This window comes from Carassius carassius, chromosome 23, assembly GCF_963082965.1.
Source record: "Carassius carassius chromosome 23, fCarCar2.1, whole genome shotgun sequence".
Lineage (NCBI taxonomy): Eukaryota > Metazoa > Chordata > Actinopteri > Cypriniformes > Cyprinidae > Carassius > Carassius carassius.
The window spans coordinates 28,058,326-28,070,911 of NC_081777.1; the positions used below are offsets into that span (position 1 = coordinate 28,058,326).

Consider the following 12,586-nt stretch of genomic DNA (forward strand, 5'->3'; position numbering starts at 1 on the left):
AATAAAAAGAGGAAAAAAATCGAGGGTGTATTTGTATATTTTTAAAATCAGCTCACACGAAACTTCTTTATCTCGTATATTAAACATATGTTGTATTTTACTGTACGAATATCAGTTGCATTGAAATATATTATTAATTATTATAATTATTATAAAATAATTATTTATATTAATTGATTAATTTATTTTAGGTGACATTTTGTGTTTATTTATTTATTTTTTTAGTCCATAATGCCTGTTAACTGAACAGTGGTCATTCACTATTTTTAATTTCCGCTTTTACTTCGTACTCTCCGTTATTAAAACACAGATAGTCTGAACATTTATGATATATATATATATATATATATATATATATATATATATATATATATATATATATATATATATATATATATATATATATATACATACACACACACACACACTTTTAACATTAGGCTATATTACTCCTTTGTGAAAGTAGTCACCGACTGCCAAAACTGACAGGAAAGTTTCTTCTCCTCCTGAGAACAGAAAGCCATTATTGACTGAGTCATTTTCCTCCTGGCTGTCCAATGTAGATCTGGACCCCACAAATACCAGCGACCATCAGGTGGCGCAAAGGAATAGACGTGACGAATTCTGAACGAATTAAGAGGTTTATTTATTTACATCATAAACGAGCAGCCCCGCAGGAGAATGTGAACGCGTCCTGTACATCCTCCTCCTCCTCACCACCACCATCATCATCATCATCATCATCATCAGTCCAGAGAGACCCGCGCTTGTTATTAAAGCTCAGGTTCGCTTCACTCATCATAAGCTGGACTTAATGAGTTAGTCAGTGATTAAAGAGCCTGTGTGCTGCTGATGAACTGGACTGGATTCTGTCTCTTCACCGCTCTGCTCTTAAAATGGAGTTTGTAGAGAGGAAGAGGAGCAGGAAATCTCCGAGCTTTAAACTGGTGAATGATGCAGGTAAGCAGACAGATGACACAGACAACAGAGGCGTTACGTCAGCACTCTGGAATGCACCTGTGATACAATGTATCGCTCCGTCATTGTCCTGCTCGCATCGTCACAATGTCGGACGCGTCGTTCTGTTCGAATCGTGTGGATCGTTCGTTGTGTTTAATCACATGTTTGTCGGCGGCGTTCGTAGTAAAACCAATGTCATCTTCTGATGCCTTTAGTCTGTTCCTGTGCACTTCTTCAAGTGTAATGGAATACAGAACAGGTCTGTCTGCTGCGTGGACGTGATGAAGCAGTCTACAGGTGGTCCTGCAGCATCACTTCATCATAGCTGCTGTATGAGTGACATCACGACATGTCAAGCAGCATCCTTCTGTACCTCATCTATAACTATTTGAACAGCTCACTTAAATTGAGAACTTAGTATATGCAATATCTGTGCTTTTAAAAATGAATAGAACTGCTAAAATGACTGGAAACTTCTCCTCATGTTCTGTTGATATTTTACTCTTTTTATGTTCCATGTTCTAGACAATTCGATTATTTTTATTTTCCCTTATTTATTTATTGATAACGTATGCACTGTCAGAAATCTGATTGATGTCGATTCTAGTATATTACAATGTACACAGTCATACAAAAGTTATAATAATGTATGTATATAATATAGCTGACAACAAAAATAAATAAATTATTGTCATAACTGATAAAACGGGTAGATTTTATACTATTCATGTATGGTGTATAATTAATTTTGTCTTGGGTGATCTTTATTCTCAGCACTGTGTATATCTGTATGGGGGAAATAAATCATACAAATAAACACAACTCAATAATAAAAATAAAGAGAAAGTAAAATTAAAAAAAAAACTTTTTAATACTGCGCATCGTCAACTCAACAACAGTTGATTGATTATTGACAACTGATTTAATAAAGGGAATCTAACTGTTCATGTCAATATTCTTTGCATTTTTATTACATTAATTTCATGTATATTGATGCATCTCTTATATCTGAGGATCCCAGTTTTTTATGGACATTAATCAAATATGTGGTTATAATCAAATTGTGGATTTGTTTTGCAGTTTTTATAAAACTATTCATGAGCAATTTACTTGATACTGAAGTGTAAACATACTTTTTAAAACACTGACATGACATACACATGATCTAGATGATAGATAGGTAGTTTTCTGTTTTCTCTACTATCCTTTGAATAAAAGGCTAAAAAGCCCATTTCTAAAGCAAAATTTTGTCATGACCTCATGTGAAATCTCTGCTGTGATTCGTTTAGATTTCAGCCATGAAATGGGTGATGTAGACCAGAATGACACTGAAGGAGATGCCCTGGATGCTTCTGAGACTGAAGGTAGTTGTCGTTCATCATAACACACTTCATGACTGTGTGCAGGCTCTGTGTGTTAACTGTGACTCTCAGTCTGGTTAGGTGATGAAGGGATGGAGATAAAGAAGCAGATAACAGGTATGATGCGCTTGCTGAGTGACAAGACAGGACGAGTGTACCAGCGGGTCGGACGAGAGGGTGAGACCCTCAAACAGGAGCCTCAGGAAGAGGCTCTCAGCCTGCCTGTGGCTCAGAGCCCGGCCCCTGAACATTTGCAGTACGGCTGGAGCTCAGTCCTGATGACTCACGGGAAGTATGACACCCGCTCCAAAACCCAGAGGATGCTCAACCACTCGAAAACTAATGGTGAGTCTCTCAACAATGAAGCAATTGAATTCATTTCAGAATGTTTGTTAAATTTAACAAAACAAAGCCTGTTTAGCTGTGTTTCTCACACTATGACTAGCCAATATTTATATGCAGTGGCCCCAAAACATATTTTGACATTTGAAGTCAGGCAAAAAACTGTGTACATTTCAAAACAACAAAAATGCATTGCATTAAATGACAAATTGTCAAAATAAGTGGCATTTATTTTATAGAAATATAGCACTTGCACACTAACCAAGACAACATGTCTGAAACAAAGTTTGTTAGGTTTTACATGTAAACATTATATAGAAGCTTTTTATGAAGGTAAATCAGTAGCAAAACTCGAGAGGTTGAAGATCTGATTTTGAGAACTTGTCATATTAATATTTGTATTTGTAAGTTAAAATTTACACTCACAGCTCTGATGTGAAAAGCTGAATCTTTCAATTTGCACACACAGACAATGATCAAAACACCGTGTTTTGAATTGGAAGTTGTAGATTAATAGTCGCAAATGTGTAGAATGACATTCACACAAAGAAAATGACATACACACATGTTTACGACATATTTACTTTTGCACTTTACTTCAGTTTCGCTGCACAACGTCAAGTCGGCACTTACAACCTCTCAGATCTGGAAGTACAAGTTCAAATCCTAGCGCTCTGACTTTTGCTTCTCTTTTTGCGGTATTCTGTTGCAAAACTCACTTGTGCACTTGTATATGCAGATGTGAGAGAGCAGAGCTGGGGGCGGGGCTTTGGTGCGAATGAAGACATTTTATTGGTCGATGCCCGACCAATGAACAACGCCAACTGTTTTCACTGAATATCCTTAGTTTTGACAGGATTTTAAGACACTGCATTCATTTTGCCATTCAGGTATTATCTAGTAGACAAATAATGCAACATATTTTATATGTATATCCCACTGCATATCACTCTACCAGAGTTGCAATATAATGCTGTTTTTATTATTTTTATGTTTTGTAAAAATAATTTTAACTTCTTCATTGGGTTAAATTCCTAATTTGCTTGTCAGTAATGAACCTTTTTAAATGCAACATTATTATTCTTATTTTTTTTTATATAAATCGAGTGTTTGATAATGTCTAAATGTACATTAAAAAGCAAAACCTAAAAATAAGCACTTATGACCAGAAATACTGTTTTGAACAACTAGTAGAGCTAAATACATGTATTTATTAAACATCAACAAGGCTAGTGTTTAAGCAATGGAATTGCATATGAATATTATCTTTCTGGCCACCAAATGCCTCTAATTTAAAGCGTGCCTCTTTGCACTGGAATTTAAACCTAAATACTACAGTTATTGTAGTATAAATAATAACCATATTAAAAAATGTTATATTTCAAATGGTCATTCATGGACCATAATTATTGCGCATATTATTTAGTACCATGATCTCTTCAAATTAACTAAACAGGACTGAGTTAACATGTAGTACAGTTATTTTATTGGTTAAAAGTTACACTTACTTGTTTAGTCACATTTTAACTTCCAAGGAGGAGTATGAGAACATAATGCTGTTCCATTTTCCAGTATAAAATGCTATTGTAACACCTAGTCATTAGTCAACGTAGTTATCCATGCATAATCAATGCACTTTAAGTGTTACAAATTACTAGAAATCGCTGCAAATATAATGAAACTGCTATCTGTCCCAATTAATACATTTCAAGCATACTGTCAAAACGTTAAGTTTAGTACTATTGATAGCTCCATGAACCACGTGACTGCGTGGCTGTGAGATCAAAGCATGCGAGTTTACTCTGCAATATGCAGTGGGATATACATATAAAATATGTTGCATTATTTGTCTACTAGATAATACCTGAATGGCAAAATGAATGCAGTGTCTTAAAATCCTGTCAAAGCTAAGGATATTCAGTGAAAACAGTTGGCGTTGTTCATTGGTCGGGCATCGACCAATAAAATGTCTTCATTCGCACCAAAGCCCCGCCCCCAGCTCTGCTCTCTCACATCTGCATATACAAGTGCACAAGTGAGTTTTGCAACAGAATACCGCAAAAAGAGAAGCAAAAGTCAGAGCGCTAGGATCTGAACTTGTACTTCCAGATCTGAGAGGTTGTAAGTGCCGACTTGACGTTGTGCAGCGAAACTGAAGTAAAGTGCAAAAGTAAATATGTCGTAAACATGTGTGTATGTCATTTTCTTCGTGTGAATGTCATTCTACACATTTGTATCTATTAATCTACAACTTCCAATTCAAAACACAGGTGTTTTGATCATTGTCTGTGTGTGCAAATTGAAAGATTCAGCTTTTCACATCAGAGCTGTGAGTGTAAATTTTAACTTATAAATACAAATATTAATATGACAAGTTCTCAAAATCAGATCTTCAACCTCTCGAGTTTTGCTACTGATTTACCTTCATACTTTTATCCAAAGTAACTTCCATTGTATTCAAGTTAAAAAATAAATTCATCCACTTCCTGGAAATTGAATCCATGACCTTGGCATAGCTATGGTTGTGTATTACTGTTTGAGCTACAGAAATGCTCTTTTATTTATTTATTTATGCAAAATACAGTTTTATGCTTAGTAACAAATATTTATGGCCAGCACATTTTCTCAATTTACCCATTTACTCAATTTTCATTATTATATCATTGTAGCATCATTTGGACAATTTCTAAATTGAATGCAGTGAAATTGAAACATTGTAGGTATTTGGACCACTTTATATTTGTTCACTTATTTAATTTAATTTCATTTAATTTTTATCACCTGTTTTAGCCTTTTTTTATTTTAGTGCATTTATTTTATTTGATGATTTTAGTACATTTATTTTCTTATCATTTAGTTTAACACTATTTTATTTTATTCTTTTAGTGCATTTATTATTTTATTATTTATTTTAGCACTTTTTATTTTATTTTATCTCTTCACCTCTAGTTACTGCAGTTTATCATGAGGTTGGACGCCATTAGTGAAACTGCTTTTTCTTTCTTTCTTTCCTTTTTGTTTCTGGTATTAAACTCAGCCATGCTTCTGCTTCTAGTAACTTCAGATAGAAGCATAGGAAGAAAATACTTGAACCCCTTTGGGATTCTTTCCAGGGGAAGTTGTATTATGTGACTGTGGGCTACAGAAAGATGTGCTGTCTGGCACTGCAGCAGCAAATGTCTAGACAGCTCTGGATAGCACAGCAAACACGTAATGTCTTCCTTCTGTATACACACAGAAAGACACAATAACTCCCTCATTGTCAGTCTGACACACACACCCACACCCACACACACACACTGGAGTCAGCAAGTCAGACAGCTTTTGTGCTAGGTGCTTGGAGCCTCTTGTTGTTCGACATCATCAGTGATGGCCGTGGTGTTGATGATGCATGTGTGTTATGATTCAGACATGGCCTTGCCCCCTGCGCCTGCTGCCATGGCAACTGAGCCCAGCTGCTGTATGTGCAACTGCAAGAGCACCCTGCAGGCCATTCTGCTGGAGTTACGTACCATGAGGAAACTAATCCAAACTCAGAGAGGTAAATCAAACAGAACTACCCTCGAATTCCTCTGAAGACAATTACAGCTGCATTGACCCATGTTCCGCTGCACTCTCAGGATCACAGGACAAACAGGGCTCCCAGGTCTCGCTCTCGTCCCGAACCTCCATCTCCAGGAGGAGGAGCCGAAAGAGGAGGCCGGGTCACAGAGTTACAGTTCTGACCATTCCCACTAAAAGAACAACACCTCAGTTGCCACCCGCTGAGACCGATGCTGTTAATGAGTGTAATCAGTCAAGAAAGGACACGCCCCCAACACTGACATCATTTATCCCAGATCCCATTCCCAGTGCTAAGATTTCTCCCTCTCACTACAGCGTCACCAGAGGCCAAAGCACCACAGAGGTACACCACCTTACATGTGTGAATAGATTTGGTAATGAATTGGTAAATGAAGAAAAACTGCTCAAAAAAATGCTGAGTTAAAAACAACTCGTGCTGGGTGAAATGTGTTTGGGTTAAATGTTTAAAATGGCATTCTGGGTAGTTTTAATTAACTCGTCTGTTTGTCTATCTATCTATCTATCTATCTATCTATCTATCTATCTATCTATCTATCTATCTATCTATCTATCTATCTATCTATCTATCTATCTATCTATCTTTATATCTTTGTGTGTATGTATTAGTAATGTCAAAACGATTAATCGCATCCAAAAAAAAAGTTTTTGTTTGCATAATATATGTGTGTTCTGTTTATTTATTATGTATATATAAATACACATGTATTTACATATACATATAATTTATATTATAAATATATTTAATATATAAACATAACATATTTTTTTTAATATATACATGTGTGTGTATTTATATATACATGAATATACACAATACACAAAAATATATTATGCAAACAAAAACCTTTATTTTGGATGCGATTGATCCCGATTAATCGTTTGACAGCACTATTTAAAAAATAATTACTTTTACTTTAGATAAACTTATTTAAAAATTTATTTGGAATGGTAAATCTGCACGTATACGCAAAGACTTTATGCAAAGGCCTAGATCACTAGGTGGTCTGGCTTTACCAAGTTTTCAACTTCACTATTGGGCAGCTAATATACGCAGCGTTCTTTACTGGTTTAGTGATTCAAATTCCGAAACTCCTTCTTTGGTGCACATTGAAGCATCTAATTGTGGGAAAACATCTTTACCTGCTCTGTTGAGCTCAGCACTTCCCTTAGAATTGTACACATATAAAAACAACCCTCCTTATGACTCCCTTAGAATCTGGGTACAATTTAGGAAGAAATTTGGTCTATTTGGAATATCAAGGAAAGCACCTCTGTGTTCAAATCACATGTTTCCACCCTCCATGAATGATTCGGCTTTTGAGACTTGGAGCAGTAAAGGTTTACAGACTATAGACGGTTTCAACGGCAACAACATAAACGAACGTTACCGTGCATGCGCGCTTTTGTGGACCTAACTTAACTTCCGGTAGACTTCCAAATAGAATCAATAACATCAGCCAAGTCCCTCTAGAGTAGATATTTTTTGATAACAAACAAAATATGTTTGCTGCGTGGATCAGGCGGACTTAATGAAAATGCTAATTCATTCTTTGCCAGCAGGAGATGTTTTAAAGCATAGACATAAAGCGCGAGAAATAGGTTTCCGCAGTAACAGCTGTAAACAAAGCAGAGCTGGTACGCTCACACGCTGCTTTATCAGGCATATAACATGCAAGTCTTCCTTCAGAAATACAGCGATATAAGAACAGCTGTGCCTCGTTTTAATATTTAAACATATAAATGTAAGGAATTATTATTATTAAACGTGCAGTACGTAATGTCACTCATGTTTAATCAAAGAAGCCTTTTTGAAAATCGATCAGTTTTTAAATTGTGGCAAGTCTCCAAAAATAAATAAATGTATGGTAAACACATCCCACAGCACAACCATCTGAGCCCAACTTCAGTCTACTCATCACATTGACTTTAACTGCGTTTGCAGAAGGCACTGCAGCCAGACTGATGTACACAACACAGACCGGAAGTCAACTTAGGTCCAGGCGCGTGCGCCCGATGAAACCGTCTATAAAAGGCCTTTTTATAGATGGAATTTTTGCTTCATTCTCACAGTTGACTGACCAATTTAATATACCTGGTACTCACTTTTACCGTTATCTGCAGATACGACATTTTATAGTAGTAGATACACAACCTTTCCTAACTTGCCAGAGATAACTCCTCTGGATAATATTCTTGACATCAATGCTCATAAGAAGGGAGTGATTAAAGAAGTTTACTGTTAGAAATACACACCCCTTCTCTCTCCATTATTAAAGCTCACTGGGAAAAAGATTTGGCGATAAATTTATCAGATGATCTTTGGGACTCTATGCTGAAGAGGGTGCATTCATCCTCTATTTGCGCCAGACATGGACTCCAATGGATCCAATGTGTAATCGCTGTAAAGCAGATATTGGTTCACTTTTGCATACCTTCTGGACATGTCCTAATCTCAATAAATATTGGACATCTATATTCAACACTTTTTCTGAGGTGTATAGAGTTAATTTTACTCCCTCTGTTTTGACTGCACTTTTTGGGGTGGTACCCTCTAGCATTTCTTTAACTAAACACTATTCAAACGCTATAGCTTTTGCCTCTTTGCTTGCATGGCGTCTCATACTCTTAAGGTGGAAACAGGAACATCCCCCAACACATGACCAATGGATCGCTGACATTATGAGGTTTTTAAACATGGAGAATATGAGATGTACTCTAACTGGTTCATTGTCTAAATTTAATAAAGCATGGCAGCCATTCTTAAAATATATGGGAACTTTTAAAATGTGCACTATACCATGTCATGGAAAATCAGCCACGTCTTAAATGTGATGACTTAACTGCTTAACTGCTGAAAATCTGATCTTATTTGTTAAACTCATTATTTTATTTTATTTATCATTATTATTATATTATTTTTAGTTATTTAATTATTATTATTATTATTATTTATTTTTATTTTTTGTCTTTTGTCTTGTTTGTCTTTTGTTGGTTTGGTTTAATGGTATTTAAACTGCTTAATTTTCTACCCTTAAATGTCTAATTATGTTGTCTTCTATGTTGGGGTTTTAGTTGTTGTTGTTTGAAAAAAGGCACAGCAGACAGACATTTCATTGTGCTATGTTGTTGTAAGCTGTCAAAAATCATAAATAAAGTGAAAAAAAAAAAAAAATTATATATAATTTAATTAATTTAAGTGAAGTAAGTATTGTAGTATTTACTAAAGTAATAATTACTCATATATATTAATTCATATAATATTCTGTCTAAAATGTAAGAAACTCAGTATTAATTGTTTGGTAAGAATTTTTGTATATGTGTGTGTGTGTGTGTATACATATATATATATATATATATATATATATATATATATATATATACACACACATATATAAAAAATCTCGGCAGCAAGCACCAATCCAATTTTAATATTCTCTATGTCAGACTGTGATTTAAAAGCTTGTATGAATAAATTCTTTAAAAAGAAGCATTCAGTGAGCTAGCCAGTAACTTTGTTTTATTTACTTGCCAAAGCACATTTTCATGCTTGGCAAGTTCTGATTTTGGACTGTGTTTGGCTGATAGCTGGCCATGTCTTTCTCTCTCAGCAGAATGAGTGAAGGTTAGAAACAACAGAAGGGGTTGAGTACATAAATGTGGTTTCACAATGGTCTAGGTTATGTTTTTATTCTGACAAGAGTGTGTATGCATGTCTCAGAAAACATTATTAATATGATCTACTTTTGTCACAACTGACTAAAAGTGAAATTTTGGATCATTACAGTTTGTGTGTTATTGTATGTGTTAATTCCTAAGTGCATGAGTGTGTATTAATTCCCTTTTTTAATATCCCGCCCATCTGTCTTTCCCAGCCGGAGGTGCAGTTGGCCGAGGATTTTGAGGTATTTATTCCTAAAGCACAGTTGGACTCTATCTTACTGAACTACACTCGCTCTGGCAGCCTGCTCTTCAGGAAACTGGTGTGTGCGTTCTTTGATGATGCCACTCTGGCAAACTCACTGCCCAACGGCAAGAGGAAGAGAGGTCTGAACGACACCAGGAAAGGACTCGATCAAAACATAGTCGGAGCCATTAAAGGTTTGTGGATGTAACGAAACCAAACCAGAACTTACACAACATCATACATACGTGGTCCTAAAAAATATTTGGACACTTAAAAATGTCATTGCATTAGATAATAAATGATCAAACCATGTGGTGCTTATTTAAAATATTTATTTTCCATTCAAAACATTTCAAAGGAAGATGGTTGTTAACTTTTAAGAGATAAAAAAAGTGATATTAGTTTTGAGTAAAAATCATGTAACATTTGATTTGATGTATTATAATAATGAATATATGAAATATATAAATACATATTTATTTATTACGTTCTTGCATTTTTTTGTTATTAATTGTGAAATTTATAAAAATAATTAAATGTATTATTTATTATTATAAATTATTATTATTGTTACAAGTAAATAAATACACACAAAATAAAAAAAGCAGGAAAAGAATAACACATTAAGGCTTTGATTGCTTCTTTGTTGACAGATTTTAATTTTGTGTATGCATAGTTTAAAGTCTTTAATAAAACTGTGAAAACTGGGTTTAAAATTTGCATTTGTATGTTCAGTATATATTATATATTAATTTTATTATAGAAAATATTTATTATTATTTGTTTTACTTGCATTTCTTTATTAGTGAAATGTGAAAATTGTGTATATACCTTTTGTTCAGTTTATATAAACTAATAAGTAAACTAAATCTGTATTTTTTTTTTTACATGTATGTGTATGAATCTAGTGTTCACAGAAAAGTATTGCACAGCCAATGGAATTGAGAAGCTTCCTGGCCCCAGAGACTGGGTCCAGATTCTGCAAGACCAGATTAAACTCGCACGTCGACGCTTAAAAAGAGGTGAGAACGTGACACAAAGAGAAATACATGCAGAGCAAGTGAAAAAGAAAGAGAGGTAGTGGTGTCATACATTTTCCAAGCATTACAAGTTGCAACAAAGCTGTTACTTCATGATTGATGGTTTGCTAGATGAAACAATTAATCGACCATTTAACAAATGCCTCAGTGTCATCATTTATTTCTAATCATTTGCAGCAGAGACCGCCTCAGACAGTACTGATATTCAGCACAAGACAGGTACTCTGACACATTGACTCAAACCCACACACAGCATGAATGAAAGCGCTTCAGATTGAGGAGTGTCCTTCACCTCATGATATCCCATGCATTCTTTAATAGAATGATACATGCTATTATAAAACATGCTAAATATCTTCAGAGGACACATTCCCACTACTATTTCTGTGTGCTATTTTTCAGAGAAATGTCAGCAAACTGTTGATAAAGTGGAAACTGTGATGCAAAATGGTACTGCAATGCACATCCTTAATATTTCACTCTCAAAAAGTGCCATTGTTCTAAAGTAAGCCTTTCTTCTGTACCGCTGTAGGTGCTGCTTTTGAGAGAACGGAATGTCTAGTTGCTATGGACACTGCCTGAGAAGAGATTGTTTTCAACAAAATGCAACCTCCGACCCTCTCAAAGGAGTCATTTTTAATTTTTTTGTCTGTCTAGACTGTAGCACGTATGGAGAGACGCGGCTTTGACATTCTCACGGTCAGCTGTGCAACAGACAGAAAATTAGTTTGGAAGGAAACAGCAACGTTTTGCTGATCAGTTAGTGTTTTTGACTGCTATAGACACCTTTATAACACAAGTATTCTCGTTTGATCATTTTAAAGTGGGTCGTCTGTCCCAGATGTCACTAGTTGTCTTCTATGAATATATGGAAGTGTTTGGAGTTTTTCAGCTTCATCCAAATGCATCACCAACAAATATCAGCAGGACTGCTGAGAGAACATGACTGTGCCTTTAATTCACTCTGCCATGCCAAGCAACAAACAAACTGATGTCATTTCACGATTGTGCTGTTAATTGACACTTTTTGGTGAAATGTGCGGCATTTTCTATATATTAATAGTACTTAATGTCATAATTGCTGCACATAGTCTTACTAATGTGTTGTTGGTTATATAATCTGGCAGACTGGTAATGTAAATCTGTAACTGTTTGACCTCCTGTTTAAGAGGATTTAGTGTCTATTGAATGTGTACAAATGAGTGAACATTGTCCATAGTCTGTGTAACAAAGGGTTTTTACCTCATGGTCAAATGCTTGAATACCTATTCATGTTAATATCCGGGTTAAATACATCTGGTCTCCGTTTGTAAAAGCAATCCTAAAAACGCACATATAGAAATGCACTTACACTCTACACCTGGCCCACAGACTTCCACTGTAAGTGCATAACT

At 35.1% G+C, this 12,586-nt stretch overlaps 1 protein-coding gene across 4 annotated transcripts; it reads left to right on the plus strand.

The window, feature by feature from the left end:
- Positions 1 to 502: 502 nt before the first annotated feature.
- Positions 503 to 12,481, plus strand: bend7 (BEN domain containing 7). Of its 4 annotated transcripts, none has more exons than XM_059506821.1 (10): positions 504 to 960; positions 2,250 to 2,324; positions 2,394 to 2,666; positions 6,073 to 6,204; positions 6,284 to 6,570; positions 10,121 to 10,346; positions 11,061 to 11,174; positions 11,373 to 11,411; positions 11,595 to 11,642; positions 11,725 to 12,481. In XM_059506821.1, exons 1-10 carry the CDS (start codon positions 897 to 899, stop codon positions 11,772 to 11,774), a joined length of 1,308 nt encoding a protein of 435 aa, XP_059362804.1. In that variant the 5' UTR covers positions 504 to 896; the 3' UTR covers positions 11,775 to 12,481. The 4 variants fall into 4 exon arrangements, with proteins under 4 accessions (XP_059362802.1, XP_059362804.1, XP_059362801.1 ...); XM_059506820.1 differs by having other exon boundaries at positions 506 to 960; positions 11,370 to 11,411; XM_059506819.1 differs by lacking the exon at positions 11,725 to 12,481 and having other exon boundaries at positions 503 to 960; positions 11,595 to 11,716.
- The last annotated feature ends 105 nt before the right edge of the window (positions 12,482 to 12,586 follow it).

Excerpts from the sequence above, each read along its gene's own strand:
- bend7 (XM_059506818.1), top strand. The coding sequence starts at position 897 with ATGGAGTTTGTAGAGAGGAAGAGGAGCAGGAAATCTCCGAGCTTTAAA. Across the intron at positions 6,571-10,120 it reads GAGGCCAAAGCACCACAGAG|CCGGAGGTGCAGTTGGCCGA; the intron begins GTACACCACCTT and ends TGTCTTTCCCAG. Across the intron at positions 11,175-11,369 it reads ACGTCGACGCTTAAAAAGAG|CAGAGACCGCCTCAGACAGT; the intron begins GTGAGAACGTGA and ends AATCATTTGCAG.